Consider the following 24,091-nt stretch of genomic DNA (forward strand, 5'->3'; position numbering starts at 1 on the left):
GAGTCATTTTATTCATATTTACAGTGGAACCTCGGTTTTCGAACGCCTCTCAGTTCGAACAAATCGGTTCTCGACCAAAAGTTTCGAGAAATTCTTGCTTCGCTTTTCGTTCAAAAAAATCGGAGTTCGAACGCCGGTACGCTAGGGGCGATGCTGAGCGGCGTACGGGTGTAGATTGCCCCCACCCCTCGTGAAGAACTGTCATGACGTGCGTGCGCACTTCTTTTTGCTTTCGCTTTAGATATCGGTGAACGGAGTGTTTTAGCCCCTAATTATGCCTCCGGAAAAGGTCGGTGCAAGCAGCAAAGTTGCTACAGGTGAAAAAAGAAGAGTAGTGTGTACAACTATTGCATTTAAGAAAGAAATAATAGCAAAATATGAAGAAGGTGTGCGAGTTTCCGATCTTGCTATACATACAGCATGGCTTCTGCTGAGCACCACAAAGGTAAGAAATCCTATTCATAATTCTTTTCTTTATCCTTTAACCGCTCACCACTTTTTGTGGAGACCCGGGTGCTAAATGACGTGTAAACGGCCTGATTTTTTTAGTTGTACACCTTCATGTTAGCGTAATCTTTCGTACGGAAGATTACGCTAACGTGAACGTACGATTAGCCTGGGTTAGCTTCATGTTTACGTGCATGGTAAGCGTTCAGGGTGTTGGAACGGATTAAAGTGATTTTACATTACTTTTAATGGCAAAAACGATTTTCGGTGATCGACCAAATCGGTTTTCGAACAGGGTTCTGGAACGGATTATGGTCGAGAACCGAGGTTCCACTGTAGTTTCTTTTGTCCTTTATTAGCATATTTGGTATTGGAGTTATCCAAAAGTAATTGAAAGTAATCAAGTTAAAGTAACCCTACCCAACCCTGTTTGTAAGTAATCCTCCCAACCCTGCTCTTACTGCAGGCGAGCTAAGGCCTTGCCAAGGGGCCACAAGAAGGTGCACTCCCTCAACGTTAGTATATGTTATGCAGTCCTTTCTGAATTCTACGTCGAACAACTGGTGCAAAATCAGTATACTGTTACAAGAAGATGCTTCATAACCAGGGTTGGGTAGGGTTACTTTAACTGGATTACTTTCAATGACTTTTGGATGACTCCAATACCAAATATGCTAATAAAAGACAAAAGAAACTCAATATGAATAAAATGACTCCATTCTGTGCAGGCTTGGGGAGTAACGGAATACATGGAACGGCAAAAAATGATGTTGGCAAGCTGTTTGGATTTATTTTCATTTTGTTTCTGTCGCATTTTATGTTAGTTTTGCCGGAGATCAAAGAGATCAAAGCCAGGAGAGAAAGCTTACCACGTGTTGTGAGTCATCATTTTATTCATATTTAGTTTCTTTTGTCTTTTATTAGCATATTTGGTATTGGGAGTAATCCAAAAGTAATTGAAAGTAATCAAGTTAAAGAAACCCTACCCAACCCTGTTCATAACAGATACCAAAATAATACTGCAAAAAATATTCTAAAAAGCTATTTTGTGAGGGGAAGTTGTTTCGATGGAGCCCCGCCCACTTTCTTTGTCCTTCCGGGTCACTCACGGGTTGTTTTCAGCGACATGGCCTTCTGCTCCAGCCGTGTGGGAAAACGACATATAACTTGTTAAAAGGGTTAATTGTGAGGTTTAAATGTTGCTAGAATGTCCTCCAAAGGGAAAGTAAATTTCAAAGAGGAGCTTGAAGAAGAGACCGAGCGAGAACATCGACGGCTAAACCAAGTTAGCATTAGCAAGCAGCTCCATGTTGTGTTGAAAAGAGAAGGTTGGTCACTTGACGTTCCATCTTATTTTACACCCCCGAAGTCAATTTACTGTATATCTTGTTACCTTTCTATATTCTTGACGTAATTGCCAGAAGGTGGAGTCTATTTGATGTAACTTCTAATTATAGCCTTCTACTCCTAGCTACTAGCAAGCAAACTCAAGTCACATAGCTTTCGAGACTGGGTGGAAACATTCTTTGCCCTGGAGAGGGATGGGCACCACCAGGCTGTACTTGCCCAAGACACACCACAGGAAATGATGCCCCTACCACTAATGTTCCCTCTAAGCTGCGTGTGTGCGCAAAAGAAAATCTAGCCAGCTCACAAAAATGAGGGCTCAAAATTGCTAATTAAGAAGCGAATTAAGTCAAAGTTACAGTGCATGAAGGTAAAAATACACGGGTTCCCCTGACGTTGTGTTCTAAATACGGTATGTTGAAGTCAAGGTCGAAGTAGAACGAAGTTGAGTAAAGTCAGTAGTGTTTTTCGAAAACCGGCTTCTTCGGCTCGGCTCACTAAAAGGAACCGGCTCTTTTGGGTCCTAAACGGCTCTTCAGGTTGTTATTGCTTCTTTCATCCCTGTATGACCAAATATTATGTAAAACGGTGCACAAAATGACTTAAAGGAAGGGGGAATCGAACAAAAAAGAAAAAAATACCAAAATGAAAAAGGAGTGAAAAGCTGAGAAAAAAAAACAAAAGGAAGAGAAAAAACAGGGAACATTTCAGAAAAAAAGCCAGAAAAAAAGAGAAGAAAGAAACAAACAAAAAAAGTAACAGCTAGGAAAAAATAAACACAATGAGATTTTTTTAAAGGAATAAAAAAGTAGAAAAAAAAACTGGGAAAAAGAAGAAAAAGTTTGTGTTGCATTCAAATAATTTTCAATTATACCAAGTCAATCTTGTTGCCAACATTGTACTTCCACAAAAAAACGCGATTAAATACAATTGTGTATCGTGGAACCGACTAAATAAGCCCCCCAAAATGTTAGTATTATGCGACAAACGATACCAGGAAAAAAAATAAATGGAAATCTTGTGAAAGAATTGTTGTAAAAATAAATGACGTTTGTCTGCCCTACAACCTTTGCAATCGTACATTAGTCAATTCCTTCAAAAGTGACATTTTTTTTGCATTGCCGGAAACTCAGCAAAATGTAACGTTGATGTCAAGTTTTGGACATCTTTGATAATAACTCAGTTGCCACACTTGGGATTGCCATTGCTCACTGTTGTTTCAAGCGTTGCTCACCGACTTTGTGTGAACGCTCAGACCCGTAAGGAAAATTACAGGGAACATTGCCTACCACCCTATTGGTTAAGAGAGCCACACACCCACCCACTATAGTAATTTTGCAAACTACATTTATAGTTTCTCTTATAAGCCAGCTGACTATTAACAGTGGACAGGCAAGTAGGTAGATCGGTTTCAATTGTTTGAGATGAGAACTTAGCTATTAGCTAGCTATATTTAGCTTCTAGCTATATCGCTTTATGACGAACTACCAAAATTGAGCTATTGTTGGGATTTAATAGAATAGAATAGAATATGCCTTTATTGTCATTGTTACAACATGGGATATGCTGTGACAACGAAATTGGACGACTCCAGTTCCACATTTACAGTGAGGATAAGGAAAAAAAGAGACAAAGGAACAAAGAACTAACTGACTTTGTTGTAAGTAGGCTTTGTCATCATCAAAATGTACCGTTTACCAAATTTTTAGAATGAGTTATCTGACTCCATCAACCTAACATGACCTACATTCATCCAACAGTTATGCACACTCGTTTTTTGGGAGAAATGACCAGGAAAAACCACACGGGTGCTGATTTTTATTATTCCTAACAGCAGACAACACCCAAACAAGTTAAGCACCTCGGCACCCAATTTGGTCAAGCTTTCGTCCCCCCAGATGAAACGGGACACAAGAAAGGAGCCGTGTCAATCGGTTCACGGTGACACAATACACTTTTCTGTTCAACAGCAGGACCTGACAGCTTTCACTGGTTTACCCCTGCCGCATCATACAGGTTCCCTGCCCATCCCTTAGAATGCGTCCAAACATCCCCCCTCTCCACTCCTTCCTATCACCAACAAGAGCTCTTCCACTAGATTTAGACCTCTTTCCTGCAGTGCACTCATAGCACCATCCATCCATGTCTATCGTGGCCTTCCTCTTGGTCTCCTTCCATTGACTTCTGCTCTGTAGATCCTCTTCAACATTTGCTCCTCATCCATCCTCTCCATGTGTCCAAACCAACAGGGTACTCTCTTATCCCCACGCGTGCTCAGTTCCACGACTACTCCAGTTCTGTCTCTCACAATTTCATTTCTTTATCCATCCAATCTTGTCTTTCCTAACATACTCCTCAAACACTTCATCTCAAAAACATTTCATTTCCTTCTCTAATCTGCGTTCAGGCTCCAAGTCTCTGCACCATACAACACAGTCGGCACAGTCCTCTCTTAAATCCGATCATTGGTGTGAATAGCCTTCTGTCTTCTTGTGGGAAAGCTTCATAGACAAAATGTATTGTTTTACTTCACATTGAAAAGCAAAAAAAGTCTACTTTGCAGTTGTGAATGTAAAACTGAGTGATATAGATAAGGTTGACAACAAAGGTTTTATATGGCTTTAGTTGACATGTTTGGGACTCATACTCCAACACCAAACTACCGTATTTTCCGCACTATAAGGCGCACCGGGTTATAGGGCGCACCCCCAAAAATAGTTTTTGGTCCTATATTTTCCATACATAAGGCGCACCGGATTATAAGGCGCTACAATGGGAACGTGGACAAAACAGTCAGATAGTTCAGTCAAACGTATTACTCCCTTAACATTCCGAAAGCTTGCAAAGAAGCAAATTTTGTGTCTCACACATGTATGGACACAGTGTCTGTACGATGTCACCGATCACTCAAATGCATCGTTCCACATATCATTCGGAAGGTTAAAGTCTTGGGATTCAAGATTTCGCTGGTAACTGTGTGGACAGCAAAGTAAGAATTTTATTGTGCAGGGTAATGGGGTATCTATACTGTGCATATGACAATAAACACTTTAAATTGAATTTAATTTAAAAAAAGACTCATCACAGAAACATCAAGATCGTTCTAAAACAAGATACCGGGAAAATATAAAGCCGCATAGCTCACCTAAGTTCTCTTGCAGCCATCACGTTCAATAATGATACGTAACCATGGTCTTCTTACAACCGTGAGTGCAGTAAATCCAGGAGGGTAAAATATTTACAAATACAGAATAGTCAAAAATGTTTTCTCTATGCCGTAGTGCAACCCAACGTGTGATTCCCATTCATCTTTTTTGGCCAATTGCAGGCTTTGTTTCGCCCCTTTAGCCTATGCGAGCCTGTAAATGAAAAAATAGGATCCGCCCCTTTTACCTCCGATTAACTTTAGCCAATATTGACTGATTCAAATGATGATTGACACATTGGTTAGGAAATGAAACGCCGGTATATAAATCCCAGCATACACCGCGGACTACTTCGCCTTTGGGGGAAAATCGAGTCGGCGGCTGCTTGCCTTAGTTGCGAGACCTTGTCACTCAATATGGATCCACATATAAGGCGCACTGTATTATAAGGCGCATGGTCAGCTTTTGAAAAAAATAAAGGCTTTTAGGTGCGCCTTATAGTGCGGAAAATACGGTAGTTTGAAGCCATTGTAATCTTGACTCTTTGTAGGAGGAACGATGAAATTGTAATATAGTTAAATACAAATGTTTTGTTTGTTTTACATAAAGTATTTACTTGGAGAGAAATGTTTGAAAATAAGAGAGCAAGAAGGGAAAGGAATACATTTTTTTCTCAATTTTGCAATTACAATACAAGAATATACGTCTGATTATGTTCCATATACACTCGGGGGTTTTCAAGCCAATTGATTTGGAATGAACTACTTCAAGAAATTGTAACGTAACTATTAGCAATAAGAGATTTTTTTAAAATAGAAAATTGCAAGGCAGCCATTCAATCTTGCCAAGAAGAATTGCTTTTCAGTTCTTCGAGCATTTGATCTTCAAAAGTGTCACAACATCTTGCTCTTAAAATAATAAGACGCTGAATAGGAATAACTTAAGAAACACCTTTCATTGCCACCGACCTTACAATTAGTATTTATTTGTGCCACTATATTCGGGATTTTTCCCGTTATGCCCTTTTCTGTAAATATTAACATTGAGAGGGTTTTCATTGAATTGGATCAAGAGGTTGAAAGTTTGATTCCCGGCTCCTCCATGTTATATGTGAAAGTGTCCTTGGGCAAGACACTGAATCCCTAATGCCCCCCAATAAGCAGCTAGGCGCCTTGGATGGCTGACTCCCTATTGGTGTGTGTGTGTGTGTGTGTGTGTGAATGGGTAAGTGTGAAGCACATTGTAAAGCGCTTTGGGAGGTCTTCATTGACTTGAAAGGCGCTATAGAAATGCAGACCATTTAGCATCTTGATTATCCTCAAAACGTTTGGAGGCTGACTGACTCCCTATTTGTGTGTAAGTGTGTGTGTGAATGGGTAAGTGTGAAGCACATTGTAAAGCGCTTTGGGAGGTCTTCATTGACTTGAAAAGCGCTATAGAAATGCAGACCATTTACCATTTAGCATCTTGATTATCCTCAAAACGTTTGGAGGCTGACTGACTCCCTATTGGTGTGTGAGTGTGTGTGTGTGTGAATGGGTAAGTGTGAAGCACATTGTAAAGCGCTTTGGGAGGTCTTCATTGACTTGAAAAGCGCTGTATCAATGCAGATCATTTACCATTTACCATTCAATTGTCTTTATTGTCATTGATAACAACGTAGTGTGGATGATAACGCACGGCACTCCAGAATAAACATGGACTAAATGGCTATTATGCAAAAAAAAATAGATATCAAAAAGAAGAAAATGTCCATTTTTCTGTAAAACTTCGAACTGTTTCATAACTTTGAACCAGGGTTGGGTAGGGTTACTTTAACTGGATTACTTTCAATTACTTTTGGATTACTCCAATACCAAATATGCTAATAAAAGACCAAAGAAACTAAATATGAATAAAATGACTAAATTTAAATAAGTAACGGAATACATGGAACAGCAAAAATGATGTTGGCAAGCTGTTTGGATTTATTTTCATTTTGTTTCTGTCGCATTTTATGTTAGTTTTGCCGGAGATCAAAGAGATCAAAGCCAGGCGAGAAAGCTTACCACGTGTTGTGAGTCGTCATTTTATTCATATTTGGTTTATTGTGTCTTTTATTAGCATGTTAGGTATTGCAGTACAGTAAGACCTCGGTTGTCGCGGTTAATGGGGACCAAAACCACCCGCGATAAGTGAAAATCCGCGAAGTAGCGGCGCACCTTCCCAAACATTTTTTTTAATTTTTTTTTTAAATTATAATAATAATAATAATAATAATAATAATTTCCTTTGTATTGTCATTCTTTGTAACAATGTACACAGAACGAAATGTCGATACACCTGACCCGTTGTAGCGAGTCGATGCAGCCGCAGCCAACAGAGGGCGCTGCCATTATAACAATTAGATATGTCTCGGCCGAGGCGCGAACCAGCGACCTCCCAGTCTCAAAGCGGGCACACTACCATCTAGGCTACTGAGCTGGTATTATTATTTAGACCCGTTTAATGGGGAGCAAAACCACCCGCAAAAAGTGAAAATCTGCGAAGTAGCAACGCCCCTTCAAAAAGAAAAAAAAAATCTCATCTCATTATCTGCACCGCTTATCCTTATTATTCGCGAGCGAGCCCCTAACCCGCGGCGCGGGTACTTTCGGGCGCGATACGCACGACACAGCGACGGCCTGTCGGAAGCGCAGCAGAATACGCGTTCACGCGAGGGGGGGAGGATTTTGTACGGGAGTCGGATTTGGGCACAACACCGGCGCGCGGCTTCCGCTTCACCGCCGTAATGCATAATAGTGCGCCACGAGCACCATGCTAAGCCAGGAAGGCTCTCGACTTACTCTGGCCGTACTGAGTGTACCGGTAGCCCACGGCTGCCATTGCTGGGTCCACGCGGCTTCCGCTTCACCGCCCCCTCACCCACACAGGTCTTCCCTACCCCTTTCCCCCCCATCGAGGGCCGTGTAGCGCCATGTAGAGCCATCGCGGCCCGAGCGGGAGACGTGACGTTGGTGACTTTTTCATCCGCGTTAACAAACGCATTTTGTAGAATACTATCGCGCTTTATTGTTTAAATAAACGCGTTATATAGACTACGATTGCCCAATTATTTTAATTAGCTCGCTTTATGGTTTCAATAAGCGTATTATGTAGAATACGGTCGCTTTTGTCGGAAGCGCAGCAGAATGCGCGTTCACGCGAGGGGGGGAGGATTCTGTACGGGAGTCGGATTTGGGCACAACACCTGGAAACGAGAAAGGCGCGCCATGCTAGGGTCGTCGGCCGAGGGGGATTCCCGCAAAAAGTAGCGACGCCCCTTCAAAAAAAATTTTTAAAAAAAAATATTTTTTATTTTTTTACCATTACAGACCGCGAAGCTCTGAATCCGCGAACGTCGAACCGCGAAGTAGTGAGGTCCCACTGTAATCCAAAAGTAATTGAAAGTAATCCAGTTAAAGTAACCCTACCCAACCCTGCTTTGAACAAGTTTGGGGGGTAAATATTTACAAATGAATCTTTTTCTTTCCAGAGATGCCAAAAGCGTTTTTGTACCAATGCTTTTGCTGTAAAACCATGTGTGTGTTTTGTGTCTTGCAGACATCACTGAAAGGAATCTTCTTCTTTGGCAACAGGAGACAAAGTTGCCTTGCGTCAAAGAGAAGGAACATGAGTTTTTGGAGAAGGTTGACTTTAAAAAAGAAGACGACGATTTAGAGCCTGATTGTGTCAAAAAGGAGAACGGCGATCTGGAACCTGACAGTGTTAAAGAGGAAAAGGAGGATTTTGAGCATGTCGACGTGAAAGCGGAGGAAGATTTAAGAGAGTTTCCCGTGACTGGGGCCCATTTAACCTCCGAAGATATACTTGAAGAGAACAAGGGGAAGGTGTCTCCAAGCAGACGCTCCGGCACAACAGATGATGACGACACGTCCGACTCTGCACACAACGATGTCGACAAACGGTCGGGAGGCGCTAACACGAATCACAAATGTTTGCAGTGTGGCAAAATGTTTCCAGACAAGTCTTGTTTGAAACGCCATATCACTGTCCACACTGATGAGAAACCTTTTGCCTGCTTTGTTTGCGGTCAAAAATTCAGACGAAAAGATCACCTAAGTATTCACGCAAGAAACCACACTGGTGAAAAACCGTTTGCCTGCTCAGTTTGTGGTGAAAATTTTAGACGGAAATCAAACTTAAAAATACATACAAGTACCCACACTGGTGAAAAACCTTTTTTGTGCTCAGTTTGCGGTCAAAAATTCAGTAGGAAATCAAACTTAAAAATCCACACAAGAATTCACACGGGTGAAAAACCTTTTGCCTGCTCTTTTTGCGGTCAAAAATTCGCCTATAAATCACACTTAAATAGGCATGTAAGATCCCACACGGGTGAAAAACCTCATTCCTGTTTAGTTTGTGGTCTAAGATTCACAGAACTTGATAAACTAAAAATCCACACAAAAATTCACACTGGTGAGAAACCTTTTGCCTGCTTTGTTTGCGGTCAAAAATTCAGACTAAAACATCACTTAAGTATTCACGCAAGAAACCACACTGGTGAAAAAACGTTTGCCTGCTCAGTTTGTGGTCAGAAATTCTCAGTTCGTGGGGATTTAATAAGACACAGAAGAAGCCACTCTGCTGAAAAACATTTGCCTGCACAGTTTGCGGTAAAAAAATCTGCCATAAAGGAAGCTTAAAAACCTACACAAGAACCCATGCTTTTGAAAAACCTTTTGCCTGCACAGTTTGGTGTCAAAAGTTCAGCCGTAAATAAAGTTTAAAAAGGCACACAAAACCCTCACTGATGAGGGACTATTTTCTAGTAAGGTTTGCATCTCCATGGTCTGAAAGGCTGCCGCACAAGAAGGAGGCCCTTGTTCCAAAAGCGGCACCTGAAGTTTGCTGCTGATCACATGGACAAAGATAAGACCTTCTGGACGAATCAAAAATAGAGCTATTTGGCCACAATGCCCAGCAATGTGTTTGGAAGAGGAAGGGTGAGGCCATTAACCCCAAGTACACCATGCCTACCGTCAAGCGCGGTGGTGGTAGTATTGTGCTGTGTGGCTGATTTGCTGCCAATGGAACTGGTGCTTTACAGAGAGTAAATGGGATAATGAAGAAGGGGGATTACCTTCAAATTCTTCAAGATTACCTAAAGTCATCAGCCGGAAGATTGGGTCTTGGACGCAGTTGAGTGTTCCAACAGGACAATGATCCCAAACACACACCAAAAGTGGTACTGGGATGGCTAAATCAGGCTAGAATTAAGGTTTTAGAATGGCCTTCTTAAAGTCCTGACTTAAACCTTATCATTGAGAACTTTTGGACAATGCTGAAAAAACAAGTTCATGTCAGAAAGCCAATAAATTTAACAGTACTGCACCAATTCTGTCTTTTTTTTGTCCCATTTGACAACTACACTTTGGATTACTTTTTATCCTATGGTTATGGGTTTTAACGCACAAAAATAAGTTTATTGGAGGAATCACTCCTCGTGCCGGCGTGATGAAGGGGCCTTATCGTGGATACAGAGCCGGAGCTAGCTAAGTGGCTAGCGGCGCTATAAGTCTATGGTGTACCGTCTGTAATCACGGTAAATGTGAACTCTCTACCAAATAAGACCGACGAACTGGCTGTGCTAGTGAAAAACATCAAAGTGTACAGGGAGTGCAGTTTGCTGTGTTTTATGGAAATGTGGCTCACGTGTAGCATCCTGGACGCTAACGTGGAGCTATCCGTCGCTACCCGGGAAGCGAAGAGGAGGTGTTGGTGCCACACGGGCGGGGCCAGTTGGGCACCATGGCAACCGTGACAAGTTAGTATGTTTAGAACAATAATGGGATTTTGATATGCTATTAATGTGAACTAAAACAAAGCATATTTAATGTTATATATGTGAACGAGAAAGTTGTATTTTTGCTCAATACACCATTACTACAAGCTTCAAATGTGAACACTGTTTCATTGGACCACAAGCAACTACCTAATCGTGGTTACCTCTAATTGTTTTTCGAGGGTTACATTGTTAAATGTCGTGTTTTTGTTTAAATTGTCTTCATTTTGTCTTTTATAAGCGTATTTGGTATTGGAGTAATCCAAAAGTAGTGGGAAGTAATCAAGGTTAAATGACTGCAACATTATAGAACTCGGTACAGCTTTTTTCCATCTTCGCAACATTGCTAAAATTCGCCCTATGCTGTCTCATGCAGAGATTATAATTCACGCGTTTGTTACTTCCCGTCTCGATGACTGTAATGCCTTACTCTCCGGTCTCCCGAAGTCCAAAATCAAGAGCCTTCAGCTAGTACAAAAAACTGCAGCGAGGCTTTTAACTGAGACAGGAACATTTGATCACATGACCCCGATTTTAGCAAACCTGCATTGGCTCCCTGTTATCTTAAGATGTGATTTCAAGGTTCTGTTGGTAGTATACAAAATCATGCATGGACTTGCTCCCTCATATCTCTCAGATTTAATTTCACCCTATGTTCCGGTCCGGAGCCTTCCCTCTGAAAATGCTGGTCTACTAGTGACCCCAAGAGCCAAGAAGAAATCCGCAAGTTGGAGAGCCTTCTCCATTCGGGCCCCGGTGCTGTGGAATGCTCTTCCCCCTGAGATTCAATCTGCAACCTCAGTGGAAATGTTTAAACCTAGGCTTGAAACACACTTCTATTTTATAGCATACCTATATTTTATGCTGATAATATGTGTATTATTTGCCCTCATGTAGGTTTTAGATCAGGGGATGGTGTCATAATAGTCTGTAGTTTGCAATAGTCTGTGGTCTGTGCAGCTCTTTGAGACTCTTTGTGATTAAGGGCGTCACAAATGAACATGACTTGAATGCTGTCTTTCAAAAGGTAACTAATAACCCTATCGGATTACGGTTTAAAGGCAACCCTCCCAAATTGACAACCCTGTCTATTCTGCAGGGTTGGGTAGGGTTATTTTAACTTGATTACTTTCAATTACTTTTGGATGACTCCAATACCAAATATGCTAATAAAAGACAAAAGAAACTAAATATGAATAAAATGACTAAATTTTGTGCAGGCTTGGGGAGTAACGGAATACATGGAACGGCAAAAATGATGTTTGGATTTATTTTCATTTTGTTTCTGTCGCATTTGATGTTAGTTTTGCCAGAGATCAAAGAGATTAAAGCCAGGAGAGAAAGCTTAGCACGTGTTGTGAGTCATCATTGTATTCATATTGAGTTTATTTTGTCTTTTATTAGCATATTTGGTATTGGAGTCATCCAAAAGTAATTGAAAGTAATCCAGTTAAAGTACCGGTAACCCTACCCAACCCTGCTATTCTGCCATATTGCGCTACGTCTATCAGCACAATAGAGCTATATTATGCAAATACTCCACAAGATAGGGCACTCCCTAAACTCTTGCGGTTGGCATAATCATAAAATACACAAAAATAATACCACCTCAAAAAAGAAAAATTCAAAACTCTTTTGTAAGCGGAAGTGAATTAGTCAAGACTCCGCCTACCTTCTTTGTTTTTCCGGGTCACTCTCAGCTTGTTTTCGGTTCCTGTACTTGGCGTCCCGCTCCAGCCGTGTTAAAAAAAGCTATGTTTATCTGTTAAAAGAGTTAAAATGTCCTCCAGAGGGAAAGGACATTTCAAAGAGGAGCTTGAAGAAGAGACCGAGCGAGAAGATCGACGGCTAAACCAAGTTAGCCTTAGCAAGCAGCTACAGGTTGTGTTTAAAGGAGCAGGTTGGTCACTTGAGTTTTCATCTAATTTTCCATTCCCGAAGTCAATTTACTTATATATGTCGTGCCTTTCCAGGGTTCATTTTACCTCCGAAAAGTTATGGGTCCCAACAGAGATCTATGGGTCCCCAAAATTGAGCGTTATCGGGGTTAAAAATTTAAATCGGCGACAAATATATAATATAAATCTATATATTCATTCACTTTTAATCATCACAGTTTATTGGTAATACAAATCCGTTATCACTTCTAGATTTTTCAGTTCACAAAAATATTGTACATTATACAAAATAATATTGCTGAAATATTAGTCTATATTCGTGCAGTTTTAATCATCACAGTCAATTGGTGATACAAAGCCATTATCACTTCCGATTTTTCAGTTCATATACTCTTTGTGGTTTGCTGTCCCGCCACAGTTGTAATGCCTTCTCAAGGTCCAATCCATTATCATCCTCCTCATAGCGTAACCAAGAATATAATTGAGTCCATTTTGGCAGAAAGGTCCTTTTCTCGCTAGGAGTATTCTTTTGTTTGTTTTCTTTCGTCGAATCGTTCGCTTCAACACACGTGTTTTCCTTGCCTTCGCGATCTTTCGAAGAATTTCTCCGCCGTTTTTTGGTGCCGTAATTATTGGCGTTGTTATCACTTTCTGCATTAAGCTTCGACTTATTACTGACACTGAAGAAATTACCAATTTTGTGTTGATTTTCACCTTCCTTCGACGACAACCACCACAACAATGACGTCATCTCGAAGCAACGAGATCTCGTTTGCCGAGATCGGCGTGCAGACGAAATCTCGAACCGCGAGACCAAAACAACAATGGCGGATCCGCCTGACGAAAAGTTTGGGGTGCGGTAAATCTCTGTTTAAAAAAAAAAAAGTAATCGGGTATTAATGATTATTTTGTGTCAAAATAGTTGCGTCCGGGGGACACACGTTGACTTGACACTATGCGTCCCCAGAAAAAATGATGCGTCTAGGACGCAGGGACGCGGGCAAACGAGAACACTGCCTTTCTAACACTGCTATAATTTTTAGTTAGTGTGTAAAAGGGAAAGTGTGAAGCACATTGTAAAGCGCTTTAGGCGGTCTTCATTGACTCGAAAAAGCGCTATATAAATGCCAGCCATTTACCATTTACTTCTATTTCATATTCTTAATGCGGCTGCTAGGAAGTTGAGTCAATGTTTTAATTCAAGTCCTAGCTATAGCCTTCAACTACTAGCTACTGGCTAGCATAATTGAGTTATATAGCTTTTTATAGAGAACTAGCTAACCAAATTTGAAGTTTATTTTGCAAGACAGCTAGCTATTTACAGTGGGCAGGAAAGGTGGTAGCTAAATGGTAAATGGTCTGCATTTCTATAGCGCTTTACAATGTGCTTCACATGTACCCATTCACACACACACTCACACACCAATAGGGAGTCAGCCACGCAAGGCGCCTACCTGCTTATTGGGGCATTGGGGAAAGAAAAAGTGAGTGGGGAAAAAGGAGAGGTAGAGGGGGAGAAATACAGAGAGAGAGAGAAAAGGGAGAAAGAGAGACGAAAAAGAGAAGAATAGGAAGAGAAGAGAGGGAGCAGAAGAGAAAAGGAGAGGGACAAATAAGAGAAAGAGAGAGAGAGAGAATTATAAACAAAAAGACCGAGAGAGGAAAAGACAAAAAGAGATAGTGAGGGGGAGAGAAAGTGAAAGGGACAAATATAGTGAAAAAAGACCGAGGAAATGAGAAGAAAAAGAGGGAAAGAGAGAAGAACATAGAAAGAGACAGAGCAACTAAAAGAGAAATAGTGAGAAAAAGAAAGAAGAAAAAGAAAGAGACAAAGCAAGAGAGAGAAAGAGAGACAACAAAAACAAAGGAAGAGAGGGGAGGGAGAGAAAAGGAGAGGGACAAATAAGAGAAAGAGAGATCTGTTTCTATTATTTGAGATGAAAACTTAGCCACTAGCTAGCCATTAGCGGGCTATATTTAGCTTCTAGCTATATCACTCTACTGTATATGACTAACTCCCAATCCTTAAAATGCAGCAATACAGACGCCGCCCTACTTACGAACGAGTGTTGTGCTGAGAATTGCCCCCCCGCCGGAATTTGTCCCCCCATAGCGGAAGCGCGCACGCGTCACTCCTGCTACTATAACAATTTTACCTCGTTTTATCTCACTTTTATCTTACTTTTTGGGAATGTAATAGCGAAAATGTCACCAAAACTATTTCGTCTGGCATTTGTTGGGAATGTGATATAACTTAGTCAAGTCAAGTCATGTTTATTTGAGACGCCCTTAATCACAAAGAGTCTCAAAGGGCTGCACAGACTGTTGCAAACTACGGATTGCACCATCCCCTGATCTAAAACCTACATGATGGCAAATAATACACATGTTATCAACATGAAATATAGGTTATTCATATGCTATAGAATGGAAGGGTGTTTTAAGCTTAGATTTAAATATTTCGGGGTAATGTAATCAAACTTTCTTGTCTTGGTTAAAAGCCTGGCTGCAGCATTTTGTACCAGCTGAAGGCTCTTGATTTTGGATTTCGGGAGACCGGAGAGTAGTGCATCACAGTCATCGAGAGTTGAAGGTTGAAATTGTAAATCGGTGGAAATATATAATAAAAATCTATATTCTCATTCAGTTTTAATCATCTAATTATTAATTCATTTTCTGCATCAAATTCTTGTTGGTAATATACCGATTAAAGGGATAACCACAAACCTGTCTTTTTTCATTTTCTCCATTTATACTTCCTTTTTTTCTTAACTTCTTTATACGACATAATCATCCGTAATATAATGCATCAAAGCAAGTGAGCCGGTTCAATATCCACTATTGTCCGCCGCGTCCACAAACGGGTCTGTCTGTTCCTCACCTTTAGCGGTCCCCACTTCCCGTCACCCCGCGTTTGTTCCGCCCCTCCTTTTTCATTCGCCCGTTCAGAATAAGGGTCTAAAATAAATACTTTACAAAAAAATACAGTTGCAAATACATATTATACATGGGTTACACATATTTACAAAGAAAGACGGTACACCGAGAGAGTTTTCAAAGCTTTAATAATAATAATAATATAACTTTCATCCTAAACGGTGCCTGTGACAGGGCAGTTAATGGTAGCAACACGCTCGCAACACAGTAAACGGGTCTGTTAAAAAAACATACCGTACTTGTAAAAATCACGGTAAACCGTCCTCCTCTTCCTCCTTAGAACTGAAGCCATCAAAGTCGTCTTCCTCAGTGTCGGAAATAAATCTTTGTCATATAGACCTTTTGTACTCGAGCGCCGCTGGCGGCCGTTAGAAAAATTACATAAATTGGCCATATCACTGAATAAGCCGCAGGGTTGAAAGTTTGGGGAAAAAGTAGCGGCTTATAGTCCAGAATTTTCGGTAGATAAATAGATAGATAGATAAATACTTTATTCATCCCTGTATGGAAATTCACACTTCCAGCAGTATCCTTGTGTTCAAAATAAAACAATAATAAAGTAAAAGGAATATAATACATAAATACCCAATGTAACGTGTTGATATAGAGTATTTAAATAGTGCTACGGAAAATACACACTGTAATAAAGATAGGGTAATATTCGATTGGGGGTTTGGTTTGATGTGGGCTTTTACTCCGCCGGGTGGAGTTAAAGTGCCTCATGGCATGAGGAAGAAATGATCTCAGTCTGTCCGTGGAACAAGACTGTGACAGCAGTCTTTCGCTGAAGTTGCTCTTCTGTTTGGAGATGATGCTGTGTAGTGGATGCGATGGATTGTCCATGATTGACCGCAGCTTTTTTTGTACCCGTCTTTCAGCTACAGTTGTCAGGCTGTCCAGCTCTACTACAACATAATGGGAGGTTTTTTAGCAGTTTCCTTGTTGGTTCTCCTTCGAAATGCCGTCCAAATTTCGGGCCAGGGCCCAAGATCTTACCTCTCGCACGGACTCACCATGTGAGAAAAGGGACTTCAAGGGAGGCTTATCCACACTGATGGGGATGACAACAGATGCCTTTGGGATTTTCAGCCATAGATCAACACCCTACCAGTGTGGTACCCCCAAATGAGGAAACATTTATTCTAAAAATAAAAACAACAGCAGAACAAAACATACAAACGTGAAATAAAAAGTAAAGTATGTTACAGTAAAAGGTTACAAGTTAAAGAGACAGCAAGGCAAAGAAAGGGGGGCGGGAGACCGAAAGGTCTTACAAACCCTAGTTATTGGGTCACTAAGTGTGAGAGGATGTGGAAGTAAAGCGACTGAGTGGAAGAAAGAGGAGATCGGAAGGATGATGACTAAAAGGAAGGTTGATGTGCTAGCCTCGAGTGAAACAAAGATGAAAGGAAAGGGTGAATTACAGCTTGGAGGTATGTATGGTAGAAGGTCTGGAGTTACGGGTGGACATTTAAATCATGCATCACCACCTCATTCGTTCTTTCTCTCACTCTCTTAATCAAGACTCTTCCATACAGCTTACCCAACAACAAACTGATACCTCTCGAATTGCTACATTCATACTTATCACCTTTACCCTTATACAATGGCACCACACATGCACTACAGCAATCAACAGGAACCACACCACTTAAAAAGCATACATTCAACAAGCGTACTAACCAGTCAAATATCGCTGTGCCACCTTTTTTGAGGCATTCAGCAGTACAACCATCCAACCCAGGTGCCTTCCCCCCTTTCATTTATTTTACTGCCTCTTGCACCTTCCACGGGCTTCACATTTAAATCACCCAACACGGGCATTCTCTCCATACCATCGATCTCCTCGACTCTCACTTCTCTCCCATCCTCCACATTTAGCAACTTCTCAAAATACTCTGCCCATCTCGTCCTGACTGCACTACCGCTAACCAGCCACCTACCATCAAAACTAAATAAAAACTATCAGTTCAAAGCCATATTAGAAAATTGGGTTTTGAGCCTCCTCTTAAAAATATCGAGGGTCCCTGCAGACCTGATGTCTTCTGGCAAACTGTTCCATAGGTGAGGACCAAAGTGGCTGAATGATGCTTCACCATTGGGCGGTTTTGGTCTTCACGTGAGGAACAGTCAACAAACCGCTGTCAGAGGACCTCAGACTGCAAAAGCTCTTATAACAAAATGAGATAAGACCCAAGACCGTTAAGACATTTAAACGCACCTTCAAATCAGTTCTGAAACGCACATCGAGAGGGTTCTCATTGAATTGTCTTATCAGTGTTTCCCATCAGGTTTAGTGTGACCAGCCCAGCAGAAACTTTCAATGTTATGGGAAAGACTTTGTCATTGCGCGGCACTCGAAACATTAAAAAAAGGAAAAAAAAAGTCCTTATTCCTTTTGTTGGGAATTAGATATTAAAATGTATCGTTTACCAAATTGTTCGAATGAGTTATCTGACTCCATTAACCAAACACAACCTACATTCTTGATGGAAGAGGTGAACAAGAATAACCGACATTTTCACACAAGAAAAGATTTAATTTCATTAACAATTGTCGTAGGAGTCTCTGTGAAACCCTCTCTTCAAGTCCTCCAGCCTTCTCCTCTCGGCCCACGTCTTTCCGCAAGATGGTGTCCCGGCTCCTCCCATGGGCGTGCCAGGGAAGCCCTACGTGGCCTGCACCACCTCGCCTCGATGTCTGAAAAACTCAAAACAGCCGAGCGTTTCTCAAAACATTTCCTTTTCGTCCTCTGTCATCAGGGCCCCTCTGCGTCTGGATGCGCTGATTATCTTATCAGCCTCACGTCCCGTTCCCGCCATTCCTGTAAGCAATATTTCCTACCAGACCAGGGTGCCCTGAACTTTCACTGCTCATTGAACTTAAGCCTACTTGGTGAAAATCTTCATTGTACTCAATAAATGTAGAATAGAATAGAATATAGCTTTATTGTCATTGTTACAACATGGGATATATTGTGACAACGAAATTGGACGACTCCAGTTCCACATTTTACAGTGAGGATAATGAAACAAAGAGATAAAGGAACAAAGAAGATGTTTTAACTGTCTTTGTTGTATAGACTTTGTTTCCTCCGGAGGGGGGGTGTATGAGGGGGTGAGGGACAGACAGAGATGGGCGGATCCAACTGGATGTTTGATCTTACTGTACACACGGTCCAGTGTTTTTTTCCCTAATTGCTCAGTCCACGTATTGAATGGATTTGGGAAGTACAGTCCATAAACATGCCCGATTAAAGTTGCCGGCGACGATAAAAGCTCCGTTGGGGTGTGCAAGCTGCTGTTTATTGATAGCAGTGGGCAGGAGATTTAGCGCTATGCTAACGTTAGCATCCGGTGAAACGTTAGCATTTGGTGGAACGTAAACAGCAAGCACAATGACCACAGTTAGCTCTCTCGGTAGATAGAAGGGTCTACACGATACTGCTAGAAACTCTATATCGAGTGAGCAGTGTGTGTATTCAATCGTATAAAATCCTTTATAGTCAAATGTATAAAATCATTCACTGTAAAACTTTTTTATGCAGAATCTCTGAAAGGATTTTTTTTGGTGATGCTTTTGCTATAAACGTGTGCGTGTAGTGATTTTCCCAAACTATGTGGTTTTTGTGTCCTGCAGATGTCAGCGAAGCGAATCTTCTTCCTCGGCAACAGGAGACAAAGTTGCCTGCCGTCAAAAAACAGAATTTGGAGCCTGATCACGTTAAAAAGGAGGAAGTTGGGTTTTTAGAAACGGTTGACATTAAAAAGGACAAGGAAGACTTGCAGCCTGATTATGTAAAAGAGGAAAAGGAAGATTTGGATCATATTGACGTCAAAAAGGATGAGGAAGATTTGGAGCCTGACCCCGTTAAAGAGGACGAGGAGGACATTAAACTTGTTGACGTCAAAGATGAAAAGGAGGATTTAAAGCCTGACCGCATCGAAACGGAGCAGGTGGATTTTAGGCATGTTGACGTTAAAGACAAGGAAGATTTGAGGGAGTTTCCCATGACTGGGGCCCGTTTAACCTCCGAAGATAAACGTGAAGAGATCAAGGAGAAGGTGTCTCCAAGCGGAAGCTCTGGGACAACAGATGATAACGACACGTCAGACTCTGCACGCAATGATGTTGACAAACAAAAACCCCTTTCCTGCTCAGTTTGTGGTAAAATATTCAGCCTGGAATTAAACTTAGAGAGACACGCAAGAACCCACACCGATGAGAAACCGTATTCCTGCTCAGTTTGCCGTCAAATATTCACCACGAAGCGAAGTTTAAAAATCCATGCAAGAATTCACACTGGTGAAAAGCTTTATGCCTGCTCCCTTTGTGGACTAAAATGCAGCCACAAAGGAAGTTTGAAAAACCACACAAGAACCCACACTGCTGAGAAACCTTTCGCCTGTTCAGTTTGTGGTAAAAAATTTACCAGAAAGTCATACTTAGAAAATCATAGAAGAATCCACACTGGTAAAACACTTTTGTCCTGTTCAGTTTGCGGTCAAAAATTCACCGAGAGGTGGAACTTAAAAAGACACTCAAAAATCCACACAGGCGAAAAACCTTATTCCTGCTCAGTTTGCGGCCAACTATTTACCAAGAACGGAAGTTTAAAAATCCATATGAGAATTCACACTGGTGAAAAACCTTTTGCATGCTCAGTTTGTGGTCAGAAATTCACCCACAAATCAAATTTAAGAAGCCACACAAAAACCCACACTGGCGAAAGACCTTTTGGTTGCTCGGTTTGTGGCAAAAGTTTTCCCCATAAATCCTACTTAAATATCCACACAAGAAGCCACACTGGTGAGAAACCGTTTTCCTGCTCAGTTTGTGGTAAAAAATTCACCAATAAATCAAATTTAAAAAGCCACACAAGAATCCACACGGGCGTGAAACCTTTTTGTTGCTCAGTTTGCAGTAAAAAATTCAGACGTAGAGATCACCTGAAAAGCCACACAAGAACACACACTGGTGAAAAACTATTATAATGTTAAGTTTGTGGTCAAATATTCTCTTGTCAAGTCAAAGCTCATAGTTTGCATTTACTCTTAAAGAAACACAACTACCACCCCTTGAACTCATTTGGGTAGTATTGACGTCAGCCATATGTCTAAACTTAGCCTATTTTGATTGTTTTTGCAGTTTTTAAAATATAGTTTTCAAATGTCTTTTGCACTTGACAGTTTGATTGTTTATACATATGCAATGTTGCCTCTAATTTTCCTTACGGGTCTGAGCGTTCACACAAAGTCGGTGAGCAACGCTTGAAACAACAGTGAGCAACGGCAATCCCAAGTGTGGCAACCAAGTCATTATCAAACATGTCCAAAACTTGACATCGCGTTACATTTTGCTGAGTTTCCGGCAATGCAAAATTATTTTTCTCTTTTGAATGAATTGACTCATGTAGGATGGCCTACAAACGTCGTTTGTTCTTACAATTCTTTCACAAGATATCCATTTCTTTTTATTTCCTGATATATTTTGTCGCATAATATTAACATTTTTGGGGGCTTATTTAGTCGGTTGCACGATACACAACTGTATTTAATCACATTTTTAGTGGAAGTACTATGTAAGATTCACTTGGTATAATGGGAAATTATTTGAATGCAACACAAACTTTTTTTCTTTTTTTCTGTGTTTTTTTTCTACTTTTAAAAAATTCCTTTTAATTGTGTTTATTTTTTCCTAGCTGTTACTCTTTCTTTTTGTTCTCTATTTACTTTTTTCCTACATTTCTTTCTTTTCTTTTTTTTCTGGCTTTTTTCTAAATTTTCGCTTCTTTTTTCTCTTCCTTTTGTTTCCTTTTTTCTCAGCTTTTCACTACTTTTACATTTTGGTATTTTTTTTCTTTTTTGTTCAATCCCCTCTTTCCTATAAGTCATTTTGTGCATAATTTTACATAATATTTGGCCATGTTGGGATTAAAGAAGCAAAAACAACCTGAAGAGCCGTTTAGGACCCGAAAGAGCCGGTTCCTTTTAGTGAGCCGAGCCGAAGAAGCCGGTTCTCGACAAACTCTACTAACTTTACTCAACTTCGTTCTACTTCGACTCGACTTCAAAATACCGCAGTTAAGACACAACGTCGGGGGAACCAGTGTATTTTCACCTTCATGCACTGTAACTTTGACTTAACTCGCTTCCTAATTAGCAATTTCGAGCCCTGATTTTTGTGCGCTGGCTAGATTTTCTTGTGCGCTGAGAATGTGCGAGCAGTGCGCAATTGCGCACGCGTGCAGCTTAGAAGGAACACTGCATATGGGTCGCTAATCTTATGTGTGGTGCTATAATAAAATCATACACTGGAATCGGGGAAACATTACCTCCATGTTTTTTTTTCCTTACAATATGTACTAATGATTAAATTTTTGCTCCCACAAATCAAGTCCTCAATTTTTACATCCGATTTGAACCGCATTCAATATGATCAAAAACTCTACTCTTCTATAGTGGCATTGTTGTAGTTATTGCCTGGTCATTGGAGTTTACTTCAATTCTTGAGGAACGATGACAAGCAAATGCAAGCTGGCCCCTTACAATGTCAACCACCAATTACAACTTTTCATGCCTGTGTTGCAATCTGGCACTATTCTCCACAGTATGGCTGGAGAACCACCAATGACAACAACTTTTCATGCCTGTGTTGCAATCTGGCACTATTCTCCACAGTATGGCTGGAGAACCACCAATGACAACAACTTTTCATGCCTGTGTTGCAATCTGGCACTATTCTCCACAGTATGGCTGGAGAACCACCAATGACAACAACTTTTCATGCCTGTGTTGCAATCTGGCACTATTCTCCACGGTATGGTTCCCCTGTCATTTAGAAATTGAGGGCTTATATTGTATGTGTTAAGCCCTCATTCATCTTTGTGCTTGTACTTGACTTGAAATGGAGGAGTGTTTCTGCTTGTATCCTATTTTTAATTGATTATATGAAATGATGTATAGTAATTACGATGATATCTCCTCAGTATGTCTTTTGATTTATTAATTTTGAACATCTCTCGTGAACACATATGTCACATGTGTCAAACAGGTGGCCCGCAGGCCAGATCAGGCCCGCTAAGGGATTGAATCCGGCCCGCGAGACAACACTCAGAGAAGCGCAAGAGAAAAACAGGCTGCAGGTTGAAATATGTCAACTTGATGTTAACAAAGCCAGGTGCCTTGAACAAAGACACTGTACTTGTATTTATTTCTCTCTCTTTCTCTCTCTTTCTTTTCCACCCCTTTTCTCCCACTCTGTCTCTATCTCTTTCACTCTCTGTGCCTCTCTTTTTCTCTTCTTTTGTTGCTCTTTGTCTCTTTCTCTCTCTGTGTCTTTTAAACTCTTTTGCTCTAACTTCCTTTTTTCCTTTTCTCTCTTTTCTCTTTCTCTCTTCCTGCCCTTTGCGCTTTCTTTTATCTTTTCTCTCCTTCTTTCTTTCTATTTCTTTTTGGATTTCTTTCTTCCTCTCCCTTTCTTCTCCCCCTTTCTCACGACTTTTTGTCATTTGTTTCTCACGCTCTCTCCCTCTCTCTCTTTTTTGTCCCACCCTCTCTCCTTTTCCCTCCCTCTCTCTTATTTCTTTATCTTTTTCTTTCTCTTTAATCTACTAGTCCGGGCCCCGACAGAATGTTTGTTCTATCGTGTGGCCCCCGAGTTAAAATGAGTTTGACACCCCTGTACTAAACTGTCAGTGCTCAAACAAACTTGTGCCATTGTGTCTCCGTCTCTTCAGCAAATCAAAACCATTTCTGTACTTGTTATTTCCAATAAACAGTTGCTTTCGTTCCGTCCTTGTTCTTATATTCAACTGCGATTTTGTCATTTAATTTTAAAACTTCTCTTATTTTATGTTGTCAGGACCCAATTGCGTAGCGTCCACCACAAGTTTTATTGAAGGAAAGAGGAAGGGCTGCGCCCACGATCCAGTGTTTGCTGGACGCAGGAAGCAAGTCGCTCTCATACTCTGATTGTTTTTTGCTGTACGTAGAACAAGATATATTGCATTTTGGTCATTCTCGTCCTACATACAGGTAATATGGATCCGAGACGATAGGGTGCGCTAATGCATCAAAACGGTGACAACCGCTCTTAAACTCCAAAAAGAAGAAGACCCAGCACTGCTGCCATTGGTTGTTCACACGCGGCGTTTCTTTCCAGTCCTATGCAAAATGTAACCCAATTTAACTGCAATTAACGCTTTAAATGAGTTATTAGTGAGCTGAAAAGGTGGCTAAAATGTGCGAGAGGGAAAGGAAAATAGAAAGAAAAACTTCGGGAAAGCCCAAAAGAGAACGAGCGAGATCATTGACGGCTAAACCAAGTTAGCATTAGCAAGCATGTCAAGTCATGTAGATTTGTGACGCCCTTAATCACAAAGCGTCTCAAAGTACAGCACAGATCAAAGACTATTTGCAAACCATAGACTATAATGACACCATCCCCTGATCTAAAACCTACATGAGGGCAAATAATACACAGATATT

The 24,091-nt window shown here is 40.8% G+C and overlaps 2 protein-coding genes across 2 annotated transcripts; both read left to right on the forward strand.

Annotated features, from left to right (window-relative positions):
* Window positions 1-1,527: 1,527 nt before the first annotated feature.
* On the forward strand, window positions 1,528-10,320 carry LOC148376888 (uncharacterized). Its single transcript, XM_088352119.1, has 2 exons — window positions 1,528-1,775; window positions 8,523-10,320. Exons 1-2 carry the CDS (start codon window positions 1,655-1,657, stop codon window positions 9,626-9,628), a joined length of 1,227 nt encoding a protein of 408 aa, XP_088208245.1. The 5' UTR covers window positions 1,528-1,654; the 3' UTR covers window positions 9,629-10,320.
* Window positions 10,321-12,472: 2,152 nt separating this feature from the next.
* Window positions 12,473-23,367, forward strand: LOC148376889 (uncharacterized). Its single transcript, XM_088351676.1, has 2 exons — window positions 12,473-12,667; window positions 19,242-23,367. Exons 1-2 carry the CDS (start codon window positions 12,547-12,549, stop codon window positions 20,594-20,596), a joined length of 1,476 nt encoding a protein of 491 aa, XP_088207802.1. The 5' UTR covers window positions 12,473-12,546; the 3' UTR covers window positions 20,597-23,367.
* Window positions 23,368-24,091: the final 724 nt, after the last annotated feature.

Source organism: Urocampus carinirostris, chromosome 1 (assembly GCF_059441175.1).
Source record: "Urocampus carinirostris isolate Australia breed hairy pipefish chromosome 1, RoL_Ucar_1.0, whole genome shotgun sequence".
Classification (NCBI taxonomy): domain Eukaryota; kingdom Metazoa; phylum Chordata; class Actinopteri; order Syngnathiformes; family Syngnathidae; genus Urocampus; species Urocampus carinirostris.

Excerpts from the sequence above, each read along its gene's own strand:
- LOC148376889 (XM_088351676.1), top strand. The coding sequence starts at position 12,547 with ATGTCCTCCAGAGGGAAAGGACATTTCAAAGAGGAGCTTGAAGAAGAG. Across the intron at positions 12,668-19,241 it reads GGTTGTGTTTAAAGGAGCAG|ATGTCAGCGAAGCGAATCTT; the intron begins GTTGGTCACTTG and ends TGTGTCCTGCAG.
- LOC148376888 (XM_088352119.1), top strand. The coding sequence starts at position 1,655 with ATGTCCTCCAAAGGGAAAGTAAATTTCAAAGAGGAGCTTGAAGAAGAG. Across the intron at positions 1,776-8,522 it reads TGTTGTGTTGAAAAGAGAAG|ACATCACTGAAAGGAATCTT; the intron begins GTTGGTCACTTG and ends TGTGTCTTGCAG.